Source organism: Rattus rattus, chromosome 5 (assembly GCF_011064425.1).
Source record: "Rattus rattus isolate New Zealand chromosome 5, Rrattus_CSIRO_v1, whole genome shotgun sequence".
NCBI lineage: Eukaryota > Metazoa > Chordata > Mammalia > Rodentia > Muridae > Rattus > Rattus rattus.
This window is the reverse complement of record NC_046158.1, coordinates 100209099-100224658: the sequence shown is the minus strand read 5'-3', so window position 1 is coordinate 100224658 and position 15560 is coordinate 100209099. Positions and strand designations below refer to the sequence as shown.

General features: G+C 44.3%; 1 protein-coding gene across 1 annotated transcript in view; it reads left to right on the top strand.

The window, feature by feature from the left end:
* Spg11 (SPG11 vesicle trafficking associated, spatacsin) overlaps positions 1–15560 on the top strand; it is a 66104-nt gene that overhangs the window by 5702 nt on the left and 44842 nt on the right. The window contains exons 4-10 of the mRNA XM_032904086.1: positions 1591–1783; positions 5119–5256; positions 5479–5924; positions 9159–9304; positions 11663–11789; positions 13951–14106; positions 14792–14967. Of these exons, the coding sequence (XP_032759977.1) occupies positions 1591–1783; positions 5119–5256; positions 5479–5924; positions 9159–9304; positions 11663–11789; positions 13951–14106; positions 14792–14967 (1382 nt within the window). The remainder of the gene's footprint in view (positions 1–1590; positions 1784–5118; positions 5257–5478; positions 5925–9158; positions 9305–11662; positions 11790–13950; positions 14107–14791; positions 14968–15560) is intronic.

The window sequence follows — 15560 nt, the reverse complement described above, 5'->3', positions numbered from 1 at the left end:
TTTGGTTCTTTTTTTCGGAGCTGGGGACCGAACCCAGGGCCTTGCGCTTCCTAGGCAAGCGCCCTACCACTGAGCTAAATCCCCAACCCCAAGACCTTTATTTCTGAAGTAAAGGGATGATCTTTCCTTTCTCTATGGTTTTGGGTGTTGGACCACAGGCCTCCTATGTGCCATTCAAATGTTCTACCACTGAACTGCACTCCCTGGTCATGTATTTGTCTGTCTGTCGGTCTGTCTGCCTGTATGTCTAATTATCTATCTGTTTTTGAGGCAGGATCTTACTTTGTAGCCCTTGCTAGTCTCGAACTCACTGTGTAGACCAAATTGCCTTTTAACTCACCCTTTGCCTCTACCTCTTGAATGTTGATATTAAAGGCCTATGCCACCACATCCTTTTGTTCTGAGCTTTTGAAACAGGGTCTCTGTAACTGAGAATTCAAATCTGTAGCCCAGGCTAGCCTCTAACTCAATCCCAAGTCAGCTTCCATAAAGTAGTGATTTTTCTTTTTTAAATATAGTTTTTGCATAAAAATATAATAAATACTAAACTGAGTTAATTTTTGTTGCCAAATTACAGAGCTTTCCTGTCTACTCCAGTAGATGTCATGCATGTGAGGCTGCTGAACATTTGAAATTATCTAGGCATATGGATACTTAATTTTATTTAATTAGGTTTAAAATCTGATACTTTGTTCAGTTATTAGAGAGTTTAAGTATATTTAGAATAAACTTAACTTTTCAGACTTAAAAAAAAAAACAGATCTTATGTAACCAAGACTGGACTTGTACACAATATTTAGCCAAGGATGGCCTTGAATACCTGACCTTTCCTTTACCTCCCAAGTCCTGGGATGACAAGCTTGAGCCATTATGCTCAGAATGTATGATATTGGGGAGTTCGTCAAGCAAGATAAACAGCCTTCTTAGTTTCATCCCCCGCTCAGTTTCTCTCAGCATTTCAACTGTCACTCTGTGGGGTCTAAATATGGGTCAGATGTTTCTGATGAAACTTTAGTATTCAAGCACAGTGGTGGTACATGCCTTTAATCCCAGTGCTCAGGGGACAGGCAGGAAGACCTCTGTGGGTTTGAGGCCAGCCTGGTCTACAGATGGAGTTCAGGAAGGGTTATACAGAGAACTTGTCTCAAAAAAAAAAAAAAGAAAGAAAGAAAGAAAGAAAGAAAGAGAAGGGGGAGAAGGGGAGAAGGAAAAGAAAGAAAAATTAGCATCCAAATTTAGTTGATTTCTAAATGTAACTTAGATTTTGGTGTCTTACAAGAAAATGAGTTATCTCAGCTTTTAATGTTGGTTGCATGTTGAGACAATATTTGGGTATTGGCTAATGTGTAGTGCTAAATTGGGTTTACCCTGGGAAATAATCTCAAGATCTGGAACAGCATGGTATGCAGCAGATTGGAAGAAGTGTGCATCAGCTGGTGAAGCTGCGGGCTCTTAGTCATCTGGTTACTGCATTGGAAAATGCCTCAGTTTCCAGCCTCCTACTACAAGGTGGTAACAGTCAGGACAACCTTATGACTTAACGGGTGCGGTGTGTTTGTGACTTCTGGCACTTCTTTAACACTCACCCAGATATTTTTGACACTGTAAAGGGCGTGCATGTAGCCCGCGTGGACTTGGCTCTTCTCCGAGAAGATTCTGAGCAGCAGGAGCCTGCCAGCATTTCTTCCTTTATGTCACTGAAAGTGTCTCGGGACTTAGATGTTTTGCTACTTGTCAGCTCGTCCAGTACTGCAGTTGCTCTTAACCTTCACTTGTATTTCAGGTGGGCAGATAACTAAAATTTCTCACTTCAGGTAAACAGATCCATAAGAGGTTTAAAATATAGTCACTAACTGTTTCTAAGCCTCTTTAGAAACTTAGATCTAATTATGACTCCTATGGTAAGATTGTTACTATGCAAGATTGTGTATAATTGACTGCGGCTGCCTTCACATTTTGGCTTGTATATCAAAGGTTTGGTTTTGACTTATGTGGTATTATGTTGAAGTTATGTCACATAAATTTCAGAACTTTTACAGTTTTTACAGAAAATTTACAGTTTTAAAAGCCTCACTTTTTATATAGCACCCCTACTTCTTGTCCCATTTAAGAGTAGAAGAGAATGGAATTCACCTGTTGTTGGATTTGCTGGGTTTGTGGCTTGGGAGCCTGGCTGCACTGGGCTCATGTTCCTCTTAAAGAAGTCTGACAAGATATATGCAGCTTTCCCACATGGGGTTTCCTACGGGTGTTTCCCTCTGAGGAACTGAACCTGGGGCTGCCTAAGAACCTCAGCAACACGACCGCTTGCTTGTGTAGTGTTTTCATTAGCTTGCTTGCTGCTCTTGGCTTATAATCTTCTCATATAATTCAGTGACATGGAAATAGGCCTTTCAGCTTTTTTGAGCTGACACTATAGACGGCCGTTCATAACCATTTAGTCTTTCAGTTCCACCTTCATACAAATAAGATAAATTCCCGAGTGGTTGGGAATGCTTCTAATGAGTTTTATTGCTTATTGCTTGGCTCACTAAAAAAGGGTAAGTTTATTTTTATATACCTGTCAGGTGTCTTCACAGCTATAATGTTTTCTCTTGAGGATAGGGATCAAGGTCAGAGCCTCAGTCACGGTCAGTAAGCCAGCAGTCTACCGCTAAGAGACTCCAAGCTCCAGATTGTTTGTTTGTTTGTTTGTTTGGGGTTTTTTTAATTTCAAATGTTATCACCTTTCCTGGTTTCCCATCCAGAAACCTGCTATCCCATAACCCCTTCCCCTGCTTCTATAACGATGTTCTTCTAGCCACCCACCTACCTACCCACTCCCTCCCACCTCCCCACCCTGACATTCCCCTACACTGGGGCATCAAGTCTTGACAGGACCAAGGGTCTCTTCTATTGAAGCCCAACAAGGCCATCCTCTGCTACACATGCAGCTGGAGCCATAGGTCCATCCCTGTGTGCTCTTGGGATGGTGGTTTAGGCCCTGGGAGCTCTGGGGGCTCTGGTTGGTTGGTATTGTTGTTCTTATGGTGTACAGCAGATTATTATGCAGTTGCAAACTCCTCCCCAGGTTTTTTAAACGACTACTTATGTGTTTATGTCTGACTTTGTTCTGAAAACAAGTAGACTTTAATGGAATTTCCCCTAGGCTAAATGGTGGGATCTCGTTTTCTTTTTCATTTGTTTAATACAAGGCCTCACTATGACTTCCAGGCTGCTCTCAAACTCATAACAGCCTCCTTTGGCCACCTGCCTGGCCTTGGTTTTAAGTCTTTGAGCAGGGGGCTTGGTTTACCCCGCCTGTTCTTGTCTTAGTTCATGATTTTCTTCTCTTCCAACTTTTAAGGCACTTCTCCTGAGACAAAATTTAGTACTCAACTGTGTACTTTTAAATCGTTTCCTGTTTCGCTCTTTTTTTCTTTTAAATAAAGTTTGTAAATGCTCTTTGAGAATTCACCTGACAGTTTGTTTTTTCAGTCTGTCTTTCTCTCTTCAGGGATGGGACCTTGCTGTGTTGTTCAGTCTGGACCTGAGCCGGGCTCAAGTGCTATTTCCAGCTCAGCCTCCTGAGTGACTTGGTCTTGTTCTTTGACCTTTCCTTCTGTTCTTTTTTTTTTTTTTAAAGATTTATTCATTTATTATATATAAATACACTGTAGCTGTCTTCAGACACACCAGAAGAGGGGATTGGATCCCATTACAGATGGTTGTGAGCCACCATGTGGTTGCTAGGATTTGAACTCAGGACCTCTGGAAGAGCAGTCGGTGCTCTTAACCGCTGAGCCATCTCTCCAGCCCTTTCCTTCTGTTCTTATCTTGGCTGTCCATTCTCACAGTCACACTCTGGGGTTTGTCAGCATCTGAAACGACTTCCTGATCATTACACCACATGGAGCAACACAACTTCCCAAACTCTGTAGATGCCTCACTCAGTTACCTGCCCTCTGACCTCACTGGGATTTCCAACTCGGTAACCTTCTGTGCTTCCCACTCCCCTGTCCCCACTTCCCACTTCCCACTTCCCAGGCTTGCAATTCGTGGTCCATTGTTTTAGTCAGTTTCTTGCAAGCACTCTAAAGGGTACGATCTTGCTCCCTGGGAGCCCTTGGCCTGCCAAACTACCAGCTCTGAATGAAATGCTGGTTCTGCCTTCTCAGCACCTACACCCAAGCAGTTTTGCATTTGTGAGAAATCTGCAAAAGCACTCCTTGCCAACCCCCTTTCTGTGGTGTTTTTTGAGACAAAGGTTTGCTGTGTAGTCTAGACTAGCCTCGAACTCCAGGTATGCCTGCACCTGCCTCCCAGGGCTAGATTGTAAGTGTATACCACCATACCTAGCCTCATGAAGATGTTCCTCGATTTTCCTAAGACCTGCTCGTCTCTCTCTACCCTTCCCTTTTCCTGAATGGCCTCACCTCCTGCATTTTAAGTGAGACGGCCGTAGAGTGTCTACTAAGACAGCTGTGGAATGTCCACTGAGACCTCCCTTAGCTTTTTGAGTCCCATCTATGATGAGGTCTCATTCCTCCCCAGGGACCTTTCCCTCCTTGTCTTCCTGTTCTGATTTACAGCTTCTTTCAGTATTGGATCTGTCTCCAGGTAACCGACAAGTGGCAGCCATCTACTCCTTAGTGCTTCCTCTTGCTGTGTGCTTTTCTCCACTCTGTCTCTACCCCTAGCTGCTGGGAGTTGAACCCAGTTCTCTTGGGAGCAGTCTGTGCTCTTAACCACTGAGCCATCTCTCCAGCCCATAGAGTCACATTTTTGATGCTTACTTCATCACTGTTCTACAAGGGATGTTAGAGAGACTGTAGTTTTGAAGATATAATACTTGTGCCATTCTTCTCTGTATCCATGTTCACTTTTATTAAAAATTTTCATACAATATATTTTGATCACATTTCCCTTCTTAACTCCTCCCAGATCCACCCCCACTTCCCTACCCACCCACTGCATGGTCTTTCCTTCAAAAAACTTTCAAAACAAACTTTTAAAAAAGGATAAGAAATACTGAAACAAAATAATATGCACATATACACAAACCCAGAAGTACTTGTGGTGCAGATTTGGGGGTGTTTGTCCTTTTTCTGATATGGCTATTTTTCCTTTTCAATGTAGGCTACACCCAGGGCACCTGCTGTGTGAAGGAACTCTGCAAGATCTCCCTATTGAAGGGCCTACAGGAATAGATGAAGATGACCTTGTTAATTCTGCCCACAACATGAAACTGACCAAGGTGTCATTCCAAGTTGATAGGTATAAATGCTTACTTTTAGGATCTCCTTTTCTATGTGTATGTTTGTTGACAAGGTCTTACTATGGACTCCTAGGCTGCCTGCAGCTTGCTTTGTAGAGCAGGTCGCCTTGAATGAAGAATGGCCCTCCCACCTCACGTTCCTAGAAGAGTGTCTTGCCCCAGCTTGTGTTTGACTTGTTGCCCTTACCGTAATGGGTGCTAAGTGCTGCCCCATCTTCCAGGTCCTGGAGAGCCCAGCTGGCATCACTGAATGAGTCTGTGAGGAGCTCAGAACCAGAGGTTTCCTGCTGTACTCCGTGGTTCCAGGGTGCTTTGCGTTTGGAGTCCCTGGAATCTGGTAACCACTCCCCCATTGTGCCAAACCATGTTTTCATTCCAGGGGATGTCCCGAGTAGCCAGTATGCTTTTCCTCAGAAGGAGCACAGCAAGACCAGTGAGCCAAGGCCGTGGAGGACAATGCACCTGAGTGAACAAGAGCAGCCCACAGAGCTCACATGTCTGTCTGTGACAGGATTTACGGCCCTGTTTATTCAGGCAGTAGGAACGACCAGCTGCACCATCATCCTCTGGGACTTGGAGACCCAGAGCATGCAGTGTTTTTCTCTCAGCCAGAAGTGTACTCCTATAGACATCAGCGGAGACCAGCAGCTGTGCCTTGCTTTGACAGGTAAGCATGCTATATCCAATTGAGATACTCTTTGGAGAGGTGTGACTGCTTTTTAAAATTATACCTACTTGTTTCTCACGAATCCTGGAGTGTGTGTGCCTGTGTGCGTGGGTGCATGTGTGTGCCCAAAGAATGCCAAAGCACTCTTGCAGAGGTCAAGGACAACTTGTGAAAATTGATTCTCTCTTGCCACCATGTGGATCCTAGGGACTGAACTCAGGGACTTTGGTCTTGGAGGTCGTTTTCCCCATTGAGCCATCTTGCCAGCCCAAAATGTGACTTCTTAACATAGTTCACTTCTGCTGCCTTGGTGCCAGCACGTGCCTAGTCTTACTGCCAAGTGTACTTATTCTGGGAGGAAGTTGGTGTTATTCGTTGTGACATCGTCTTATGTGTCTTGGTTTATTTTTTGTGTAGGGTTTTGTTTGCATGCATGTCTGGAGCCTGCAGAGGCCAGAAGAGCTTCCGATCCCCTGGATATAGAGTTACGGACGGCTTGTGAACTGCCTCGTGGTGCTGGGCATCAAACCTGGCTCCTCAGAAAGAGCAACAAGTGCTCTTAACCACTGAGCCCTGTGTTTAACTGAAATAAGTTCTCTTCACCTAAGTTAAGATACCAGATAAGATAGTAAGAGTAATACAGGCTGAATTTTTAACTTGGAAAAACCTCATTTGACTTTAGTCTACACAAACAGAGGTTATAAGCCAGCTGAGCATGGACCATGTATATGCTGCATATTATCTTGGTCGGAACTGACTAGGGTTTTGTTTTATTTGGTTTTCAAACCAGGTCCTACATAGCCCCAGCTGACCTCATACTTGCTGTGGAAATAATGCTGGTCTTCACCACCTAGTCCTACTATCTGTATCTTCCAACTCTTAGAACTACAGGCCTGCGTTACCACACACCTAGCCTAGGCTTTTAAAAAGAGAACATCATAAATACAAAATGCAAAAGTGGGAGAGAGTTATAAAAAATCTGGATTTGTAGTTGTTACTGGTCTGGCACCCTGAACCTGCATCTCTGCATAGAAACTTAGGTGTTGAATAAAATTTGGGTTTCTCTTCAGTAGGCTGTTGTGTTTCTGGGTTGTAGTTCTCTAGTAAGCGGTTGTATTTCCATTTTGGGGTTCTCTCTGCTGGGCTGCTGTGTGTTGATTGCCTAGACTTTATGTGCACTTCCCCTGACCTCTCCTGGCCCTGCGCTGCAGGCACAGGGCAGTTTATATTCAAGGTGCACCCATTCAGCATAGGTGCTAGAACTTCCTCCAGTGGTTGAGTGGGGGAGGGACTCAACTGCTTGTGACTAGTTTTGTGTCCTTGTGTATTTTGCCTTTTAGAGACAGACTCTCACTATTTAACCTTAGCCAGTCAGGAACCTGTGATGTAGACCATACTGGTCTTCAACTTGTGGCAATCCTGCCTCTGTCTTTCTAATGCTGAGACTACAGGAATGTGCTACTGTACCTGCCTTGGTTTTTGTTTGTTTCATTTTGGACAGGGTCTCTCTGTCTAGCACTGGCCAGCCAGGAACAGTTCATGATCTTTCTGCTCAGCCTCCCAAAGTATGAACCACCATGATCAGGAAATGGTGACTCCTTCCTCCTTCCTTCCTTCCCTCCTTCCTTCCTTCCATCCTCCTTCCTCCTTCCTTCCTCCTGTGTTATGGCATGAACACAGGGTATTGTAAATGCCAGACAAGTGCTCTGCCATTGAGGTATAGTCTCAGTGTTAATATAAGTCTGAAGTTTTGTGTATCCAGAGGCATGCTGGTTACTTGTTTTATTTTACTAAATCAGAAATCTGACAATTCTATAAATTATTAAGGTTTTCCAGTATTAAATGTGCAAGATAATATGGAGTATAAATGCCAAGTGTAGAGTCATTTCATAGCGTGCATTTTAGGGGTATTTTTTAAGTCTAGTTTTTGTCATGCTGGGACTCTAACCCAGTGCCCCATGCATGCGAAGCCAGTATTCTATCACTAAGGTACATCTGTGTCCCTGATGCATTGTCCTTATAAAAATGAGACTTGTGATCAGTGTTTTGAATATAAAACTCATTAGCAGGCAAGATAGCCTGTTGGGTGAAGCAACTGCCACCAAACCTGATAATGTAAGTGGACAAGATGGAAGCAGGAGCTGACCCCTGTAAGTTGTCCTCTGACCCCGACACACATGCACATACGCACACAGTAATAAATAAATGTGTCCAAACATTGACAATCATCAGCCCACTAACACCTTAACAACTCAGGGTATGTCCTGGTTCTTATCAGCTTGGCACAAGCTAGAGTTATCTGGGAGAGGAACCTCCACTGAGAAGATGCCCTACAGAATTGCTGATAGGCAACCTGGTTAGAGGCATTTTCTCAATGATTGATTGATTGATTGATTGATTTGGTGGGCCCAGCCCACTGTGGGTGGTACCTTTCCTGGGAAGGTGGTGCTGGGTTGTACAAAAAGTAGACTGGGGGGTGGAGCGATAGCCCAGCATTTAAGAGCACTTGTTCTTGCAGAAGACCCAGGTGCTTCACAACCATCTGTAACTCCAGTTTCACAGACTCCCAACAGGCCTGCGCATGCTGTGCAAAACATACATACAGGCAAAACATCACGCACATGAAATAAACTAAAGAAAATTTTTTTAAAAAGCAGGCTGGGGGTAGAGAGATGGCTCAGCAGTTAAGAGCACTGACCGCTCTTCCAGAGGTCCTGAGTTCAATTTCCAGCAACCACACGGTGGCTCACAACCATCTGTAATGGGATCTGATGCCCTCTTCTGGTGTGACTGAAGACAGTGTCAGTGTATTCACATACATTAAATAAATAAATTAAAAAAAAAAAAAAAAAAGCAGACCGAATAAGTCCTGGGGAGCAAGCCAGTAAGCTGCACTCTTCCATGGTCTCTGCTTCAGTTCCTGCCTCCAGGTTCTGCCCTGGCTTCCTTTCATGAAATGAAGGATGGTAAATTTTAATGTGAAATAAACCCTTTTCTCTCCTAAATTTGGTCATGTGTTCTATCACAGTGTGTGTGCATGTGCACATGCAGAGGTTCACCTGCCTCTCCCTCCCAAGTGCTGGAATAAACGACTATATCCAGCTCAATATATGTATTTTAGGTATGGTATGGAAATATTAGGTGATTAGAAATTAATTTCTAAGTCAAAATCCTAAGATCTAATTTATGTAATCCCTACTAATTTATTAAAACTAACTTTTATTTTTCCCCTAGAGAATGGCCTGTCTCTGATTTTGTTTGGTTTAACTCAAGAGGAGTTTCTGAATAGACTGATGATCCATGGCAGTGCCAGCACTGTGGACTCCCTTTGTCATCTCAACGGTTGGGGTCGGTGCTCAATCCCCATCCACGCTCTAGAGGTAACTGGAATCCGTCTTCACTTGCTGGTGCACCCTGTGCTAACGGGGGACAGAGAGGGTTCATGTGCTCTCGCCATCTTCTCCATTCATCTGTCCAGGGCTGACTGCTCATCTCCTTGTTACTCTTATTGGCTCTAAAGATATGCAGTACAGCAAACATTATTTAGGAAAGGCGATGCGACAGAAGTGGAGACAGCAGTAAGCTAATCTGATGAGAAGCTGGCTGCGGAGAACGGAGTAGAGACAATTTTCATTTCTGTCCCCATTCCATCCCGGTCTAGAAGATAGGATCTGAGTTTATATATCAATTTATAGTTCACACGCACTCTTCCATATGTATAGTCTAATTTATTGCTAAAACAATCACACGAACTACCCATGACTGAGTAAATTTTATTCTCTGTCTCTCTTTAGTAGATTAGGAAATAGACAAAGAGTGGCTGACCCAGTACCCACAGAATACAGATAAAGAAAGGAAAGGGAGTGAAAACCTCCACATCCGGTGCAGCACTGGAAGGCTTGCTGTGTTTGTTTTCAGACAAGAGTGCCCCAGGCTGTCTCAGACTTGCCGTGTGTCCCAGCTACTTCTACTTCCTGAGAGCTGAGTGCAAGTGGGGTGTGTGTGTGTGTGTGTGTGTGTGTGTGTGTGTGTGTGTGTGTGTGTGTGCGTGTGTGTGTGTGTGTGCGTGTGTGTATGTGTGTGTGTGTGTGCGTGTGTGTGTGCGTGTGTGTGTGTGTGTGTGTCCGTGTGTGCATGTGTGTGTGTGCGTGTGTGTGCGCGTGCATGCGTGTGTGTATGATTTGTGTAGTTATATGAATAATGTGTGTGGAGACACAAACATAAATGTTACATTTAATAACTCAGTTTATTTTAGAATCTTTTCTCACATATCTCTCTGAATTTAAGGTCAGTACAACTATGAAAGTATACTGAAATCACCCATGCTTGCCAACAAATTTATAAAATGTTGATAAAAGAATACTTATGAATATATCAGTATTTAAGCACACCAACATAATAGGCCTTTTTCCCCCAATTTTTTTAAAAATACTTTTTACTTCTAATTTTGCGTGTGCATGCATGCACAAGTGTGCACGCATGTGCACACATCCATAAGAGTGGTTGTCCTTGAAGGCCAAACAAAGATATCCTATCCCTGAAGCTGTAGTTCCAGGCAGTCGTGAGACGCCTTGCCTTGGAAACCAAACCTGGGTCCTTTGCAGTTCTCTCTGCAGCCTCAATCCCTGAGCCACCTCCAGCCCCTTTTCCAACCTTTTAAATATTTTTGTTTTTCACACCTCACCCAATTTATGGCATTTGTGTTGCATGTACATGTAGAAGTCCACATCCATCCCCTGATCACAAAAAAGTATATTCAAGGTTTCTGGAGAGCATTAAACTTTTAGAGGCAAAGTCCCTCAAATGAGAGCAAATAAACTGAGAAAATGAGGGGGAATCAAGAGTAGGAAAGATGATTCACAGATCTCTAGCTCTTATCTCTTATGATTTTGTTTGTTGAGGCAGGATCCTCCATAGCCCAAGCTGGCCTGGAACTCACAATCCTCCTACCTGACCCTCCCCAGTGCCTGACCCTCTCTTGTGCCAGATCTTCTCCTGTGCTTGACCCTCCCCAATTCCTGACCCTCCCCACCACCCGACCCTCCCCAGTGCTGGTATCAAATGTTGCCACATCTACCTCCTCTCTTGAATATACAAGTGTGTCTTCCATTGTTAAATAGAGGGCTGCCACAGAGGGCTGCCATGACAGGTTTTTGTGACCCTAAGAGCCTGGGGTACAGGACTGTAAAGCAAGCAGAGGCACCATTGGGCACTGGCCACACACCCACTCCAGGATGACCAAACTCAGTGGATGGGCTCAGCAGCTGATCTGCGTCTGGAAGTCATTCCTACATGATTGTGTTCTATTCTATTCTACATCTGCTCATTATACCACTTTATAATTAGAGCAGAGTAAGAGGTTCAGCTGCTCTAAGAATGCTCACTCTCCTTGAAACTATCTGACAAACATTCTTATTCTTCTGAAAATACAACTAATTTCCTCCTCTATTTTTACATTAAACCGTATGTCAGTTGAAGAGATGGGTGGGGTTGGGGCTAAGGATTGCCACCACCACCACCTTTGGGTGAGTTGATAGCTGTGGTGGACAGGAGCAGCTAGTAGCCCCTCTCCAGAAAGGACCTGCAGCACCCAACACCTTGGAGGGATCATTAATAAGGAGTTGTTTCTGTGGCTCGTAGTTCCAGAAATATCCGTTTTAGATTTTGAATTTTAAAGAATCTGTGCTCCCAGCCCACACAGGGGAACTCTCCTTGGCTTCTTTCCTCCCCGTGTTTAGGCTGGCATAGAAAATCGTCAGCTGGACACGGTAGATTTCTTCCTGAAGAGCAAGGAAAATCTTACTCCATCTTCAGAATCTGCTCCTGATCAGCAGCAGCACTTCTCCTCCCAGCTCTACCTGAGGCGTAAGTAAAATGTTGCACGCATACTTACCGTTTTAGGCATTTCAAATGACTGTTCTTACAATGTGTGTGTGTGTGTGTGTGTGTGTGTGTGTGTATACACTTATGTATAGTCATTGTGTGTGTGCGTGTGTGTGTATACACTTATGTATAGTCATTTACTTGGGATAAATTCTAGATGTGGAATTTTTAGCTCTAAGAGTATTGCCATCCCCATACTTCGAGGTAATATGCAGCTAAAATTGCCTTAATAAACTGTCCTCAGACAAGTTTTATGAATTTGCACTCTAGTTACATGGAGAAAATGGCAGTCACTTTACTGGTGTTCTTGTGAGAATCTGAATTAAGTTTTTCTTCTTACTATTAGCTCCGGCCAGAGAGGTGGCTCTGCCGGTGCAGTGCATTTTCTCCCAGCGAACCTGAGTGCAGTCCCAGCACCCATGTCAGGCGGCTCACAACACTCGTAACTCCAGCTCCAAGAGATGAAACACCTCTGGCCTCTGATTAAAAAGAAAGAGGAGCCGTAGAGATGGCACAGTAGTTAAGAGTGCTCAGTACTCCTCCAGAGGACCTAGGTTCAATCCCCAGCACCCACAGAGTGGCTCACAGACATCTATAGCTCCAGTTCCTAGGATCTATGTCTTTGTTTCCTTAGGCACCAGGCACACACATGGTGCACACACATACCTGAAGGACCTGAGGGAAAACACTCAGACACATAAAATAAAGCAAGGCCTTCTCACAGCCAGGCATGGTGTTGTATGCCTGTAATCCCAGCCTTCCTAAGGTGGGGAGGGAGGACCTCGAGTTCAAAGCTAGTTTGTGCTGCCTGATAAACTTGAAGGAAGCTGGGATTGTATAATAAGACCCTGTCTCAAAATAAACAAAATCCGGCACAAGGCTTTAATCCCAGCACTTGGGAGGCAGAAGCAGGCAGATTGCTGTGTGTTCAAGGACAGCCTGGTCTACACAGTGAGTTCAGGCCAGCCTGCAGGGCTAGATAATGAGACCTAGTCTCGGGGGGGGGGGGGTGTCAAATCATATAAAAGTTTTCCTCCCCTTCTATCTTCCCCTCCCTCTTCCCGTCTCCCTTTACCCCCTCCCCCTCTATTTTCTTTTCATTGTGCTGAGGATCAAGCCTTGGGGTTTGCATGTGCTAGGCAGGTGCCCTGCCACTGAGCTACACTCCTAACCTGCTTTTGTCCCGATAGTAAGGCTGGTTTTCCTCCCGCTTGGGTTTTTCTTTAATATTTCTCAATTTAATATATGTGTGTGTATATGTATATATATATAATTTATTTATTTAGCTGGGCAGTGGTGGCACATGCCTTTAATCCCAGCACTCGGGAGGCAGAGGCAGGCAGATCTTGTGAGTTTGAGGCCAGCCTGGTCTACAGACTGAGTTCTAAGACAGCCTAGGCTATACAGAGAAACCTTTTCGCCAAACACACACACACACACACACACACACACAGAGTGTAGTTCATAGGAGAGGCCTTCATTTGTGGTATTGAGCGGTGTTCCATCCGCAATTGGATAGCTTTTCCTAACCCTCTTCTCCCACCTGCACTGCTTTTACTGAAAGGTAGAAGTGGGTCTGAAAGGAGGTGTGTAAGCCTCACTTACTGTCCCAGACCCACGTTTCCCATAAGTCCTTCACACATGCACCTGCAAAGATGCTGAGGCCAGCAGGCATTGTCCTATGAGGGCCCTCAAGTGCAAAGAGGTGATTCAGTGATTCAGAGCATGTTACACTCCTATCCTCTACATGCATGTAGGAGTGGCTCTGGATTCACACAGGCTTATGTTCAGATTTTGGCTCTGCCATTTTATGTACTTTCATAATTAGCTTGGTTAAACGACTTCTATGTACCTCAGTCTCCTTTCATCTATGGAAAGGCAGTAAAAATTTATTAGGTTGTTGAAAAGAAAAAAAGATGAGTTTATAAAGCACCAAGTGTGCAAAATAATGGTGGTAATACAGTACATGTTATTTGTGAGTATAGTCATTGAGGTTTGCAAAGCCCTCAGAAAGGCACGAGAGCTTGTGAAATACAACACTAGGCCTGTTTATATATTTAAGAATACCGTAACTAACTTTCTGTATGTGTCAAGTAGGGAAGGCAGTCGGGTGTTCCTTGTTAATTTCTTCCTTCTTTCTCAGAGGTGAAAGAGATGACCCCAGCCCTGGATTTACTCTGCTCAGCTATTAGAGAAAGCGACTCTGAAACCCAAAGCAAGCACTTTGCAGAGCAGCTGCTTCACCTCACACTGTCTTTCCTTAACAAGCAAATGAGGGAGCTTTTTGATCACACTGAAGGTAAGAACAATAGTGAAGGCTTGCGTGCCATTGGTCAGAACACTGAGGGCTGTGCATGCCATTGGTCAGAACACTGAGGGCTGTGCGTGCCATTGGTCAGAACAGAAGAAGAGCTTATAGGACATACTGCTGTGAAGAAAGTCAAGTGAAGAAGATGGTTTGACTCTAGGAGTACTGGCAGAAAGTTCTAGGGATAAGGTGTGGAGGAAAAATGAAGAGGACTGTGCTAAACACAGTTACTTGTAGGAAGGGAAGGTTTATTGTTTGAAAATACTTGTTTCGGGGCTGGAGAGATGGCTCAGCGGTTAAGAGCACTGACTGCTCTTCCAGAGGTCCTGAGTTCAATTCCCAGCAACCACATGGTGGCTCCCAACCATCTGTAATGGGATCCAATGCCCTCTTCTGGTGTTCCACAGTGTATTTACATACATAAAATAAATAAATAAAATCTTTTTTAAAAAAAGAAAGAAAAAAGAAAATACTTGTTTTGAAATTTGACAATTTCCAAAATTCCTTTCAACAAATCATGTTATGTTTTCCTTCCCTTTTCTTTCCATCTCTGTTTACATGTGCACACACAATACACACACACACACACACACACACACACACACACACACACACTCATACACCACATGCACACATGCCATGCACATGCAAACTGACACCCGGATGCTTTCCACAGAGCTAGATGAGCATTTACAGAAAGGAGCAGCCATTTTGACCAGCTACATCAATGAACTTCGGACTTTTATGATAAAGTTTCCTTGGAAGCCAGGAGATGCCATAGATGAATCTGATGAAAATGAAGAGGTCCTCACAGTGAAAGAAGGCCAGGTTTGGGAGGAACTCCGCTCTGAGGTAAATGAGCATGCATCAGATCTCTGCCAGGTTCAGAGAGCCCAAGAAAATACCTAAGAAATGGGGTTTAGAGTCTGCACGTTGGTGTGGAGTCTTTGGCCAGGGTCTCAGGTTTTACTCCTGTGAGCTCTTGGGCCTGGCTTCAGATCTCTCTCTCTAGATCCTGCTGATGTAATACCCTGTCTGCCACAGGATCAGTCTTGTGGAAAGTCACGCTCCCAGTAGTCCTGCCTTGGTGGCCTGGCTGGAACTTTGTTTTATCTTTTTTATGTATTTGGAGATAGGTCTCACTATCTGAGGCTTCCCGAACACGTTTTATAACCTAGGGTGGGCACAACACAACTCATGGTCCTCCACCTCGGCCTCCCCACTGCTAGGGTTGTAGGCCTGCCCATGCTGCATCCTCTCCAGGGCGCTTCGGCCTCATGCATTGTTTTGACTTCTGGATAAACAGTTATTTCTGGCAGTCAGGTCTCATGGAATCTTCTATGGCATCATCACCAGGACGTACACTTGACTTGAGTCCTGGTCATTATAAAACACGTTTGCCATTTAAATCCTCCATGCGTCCACCTGTTTGCTTCTCTTTTCAC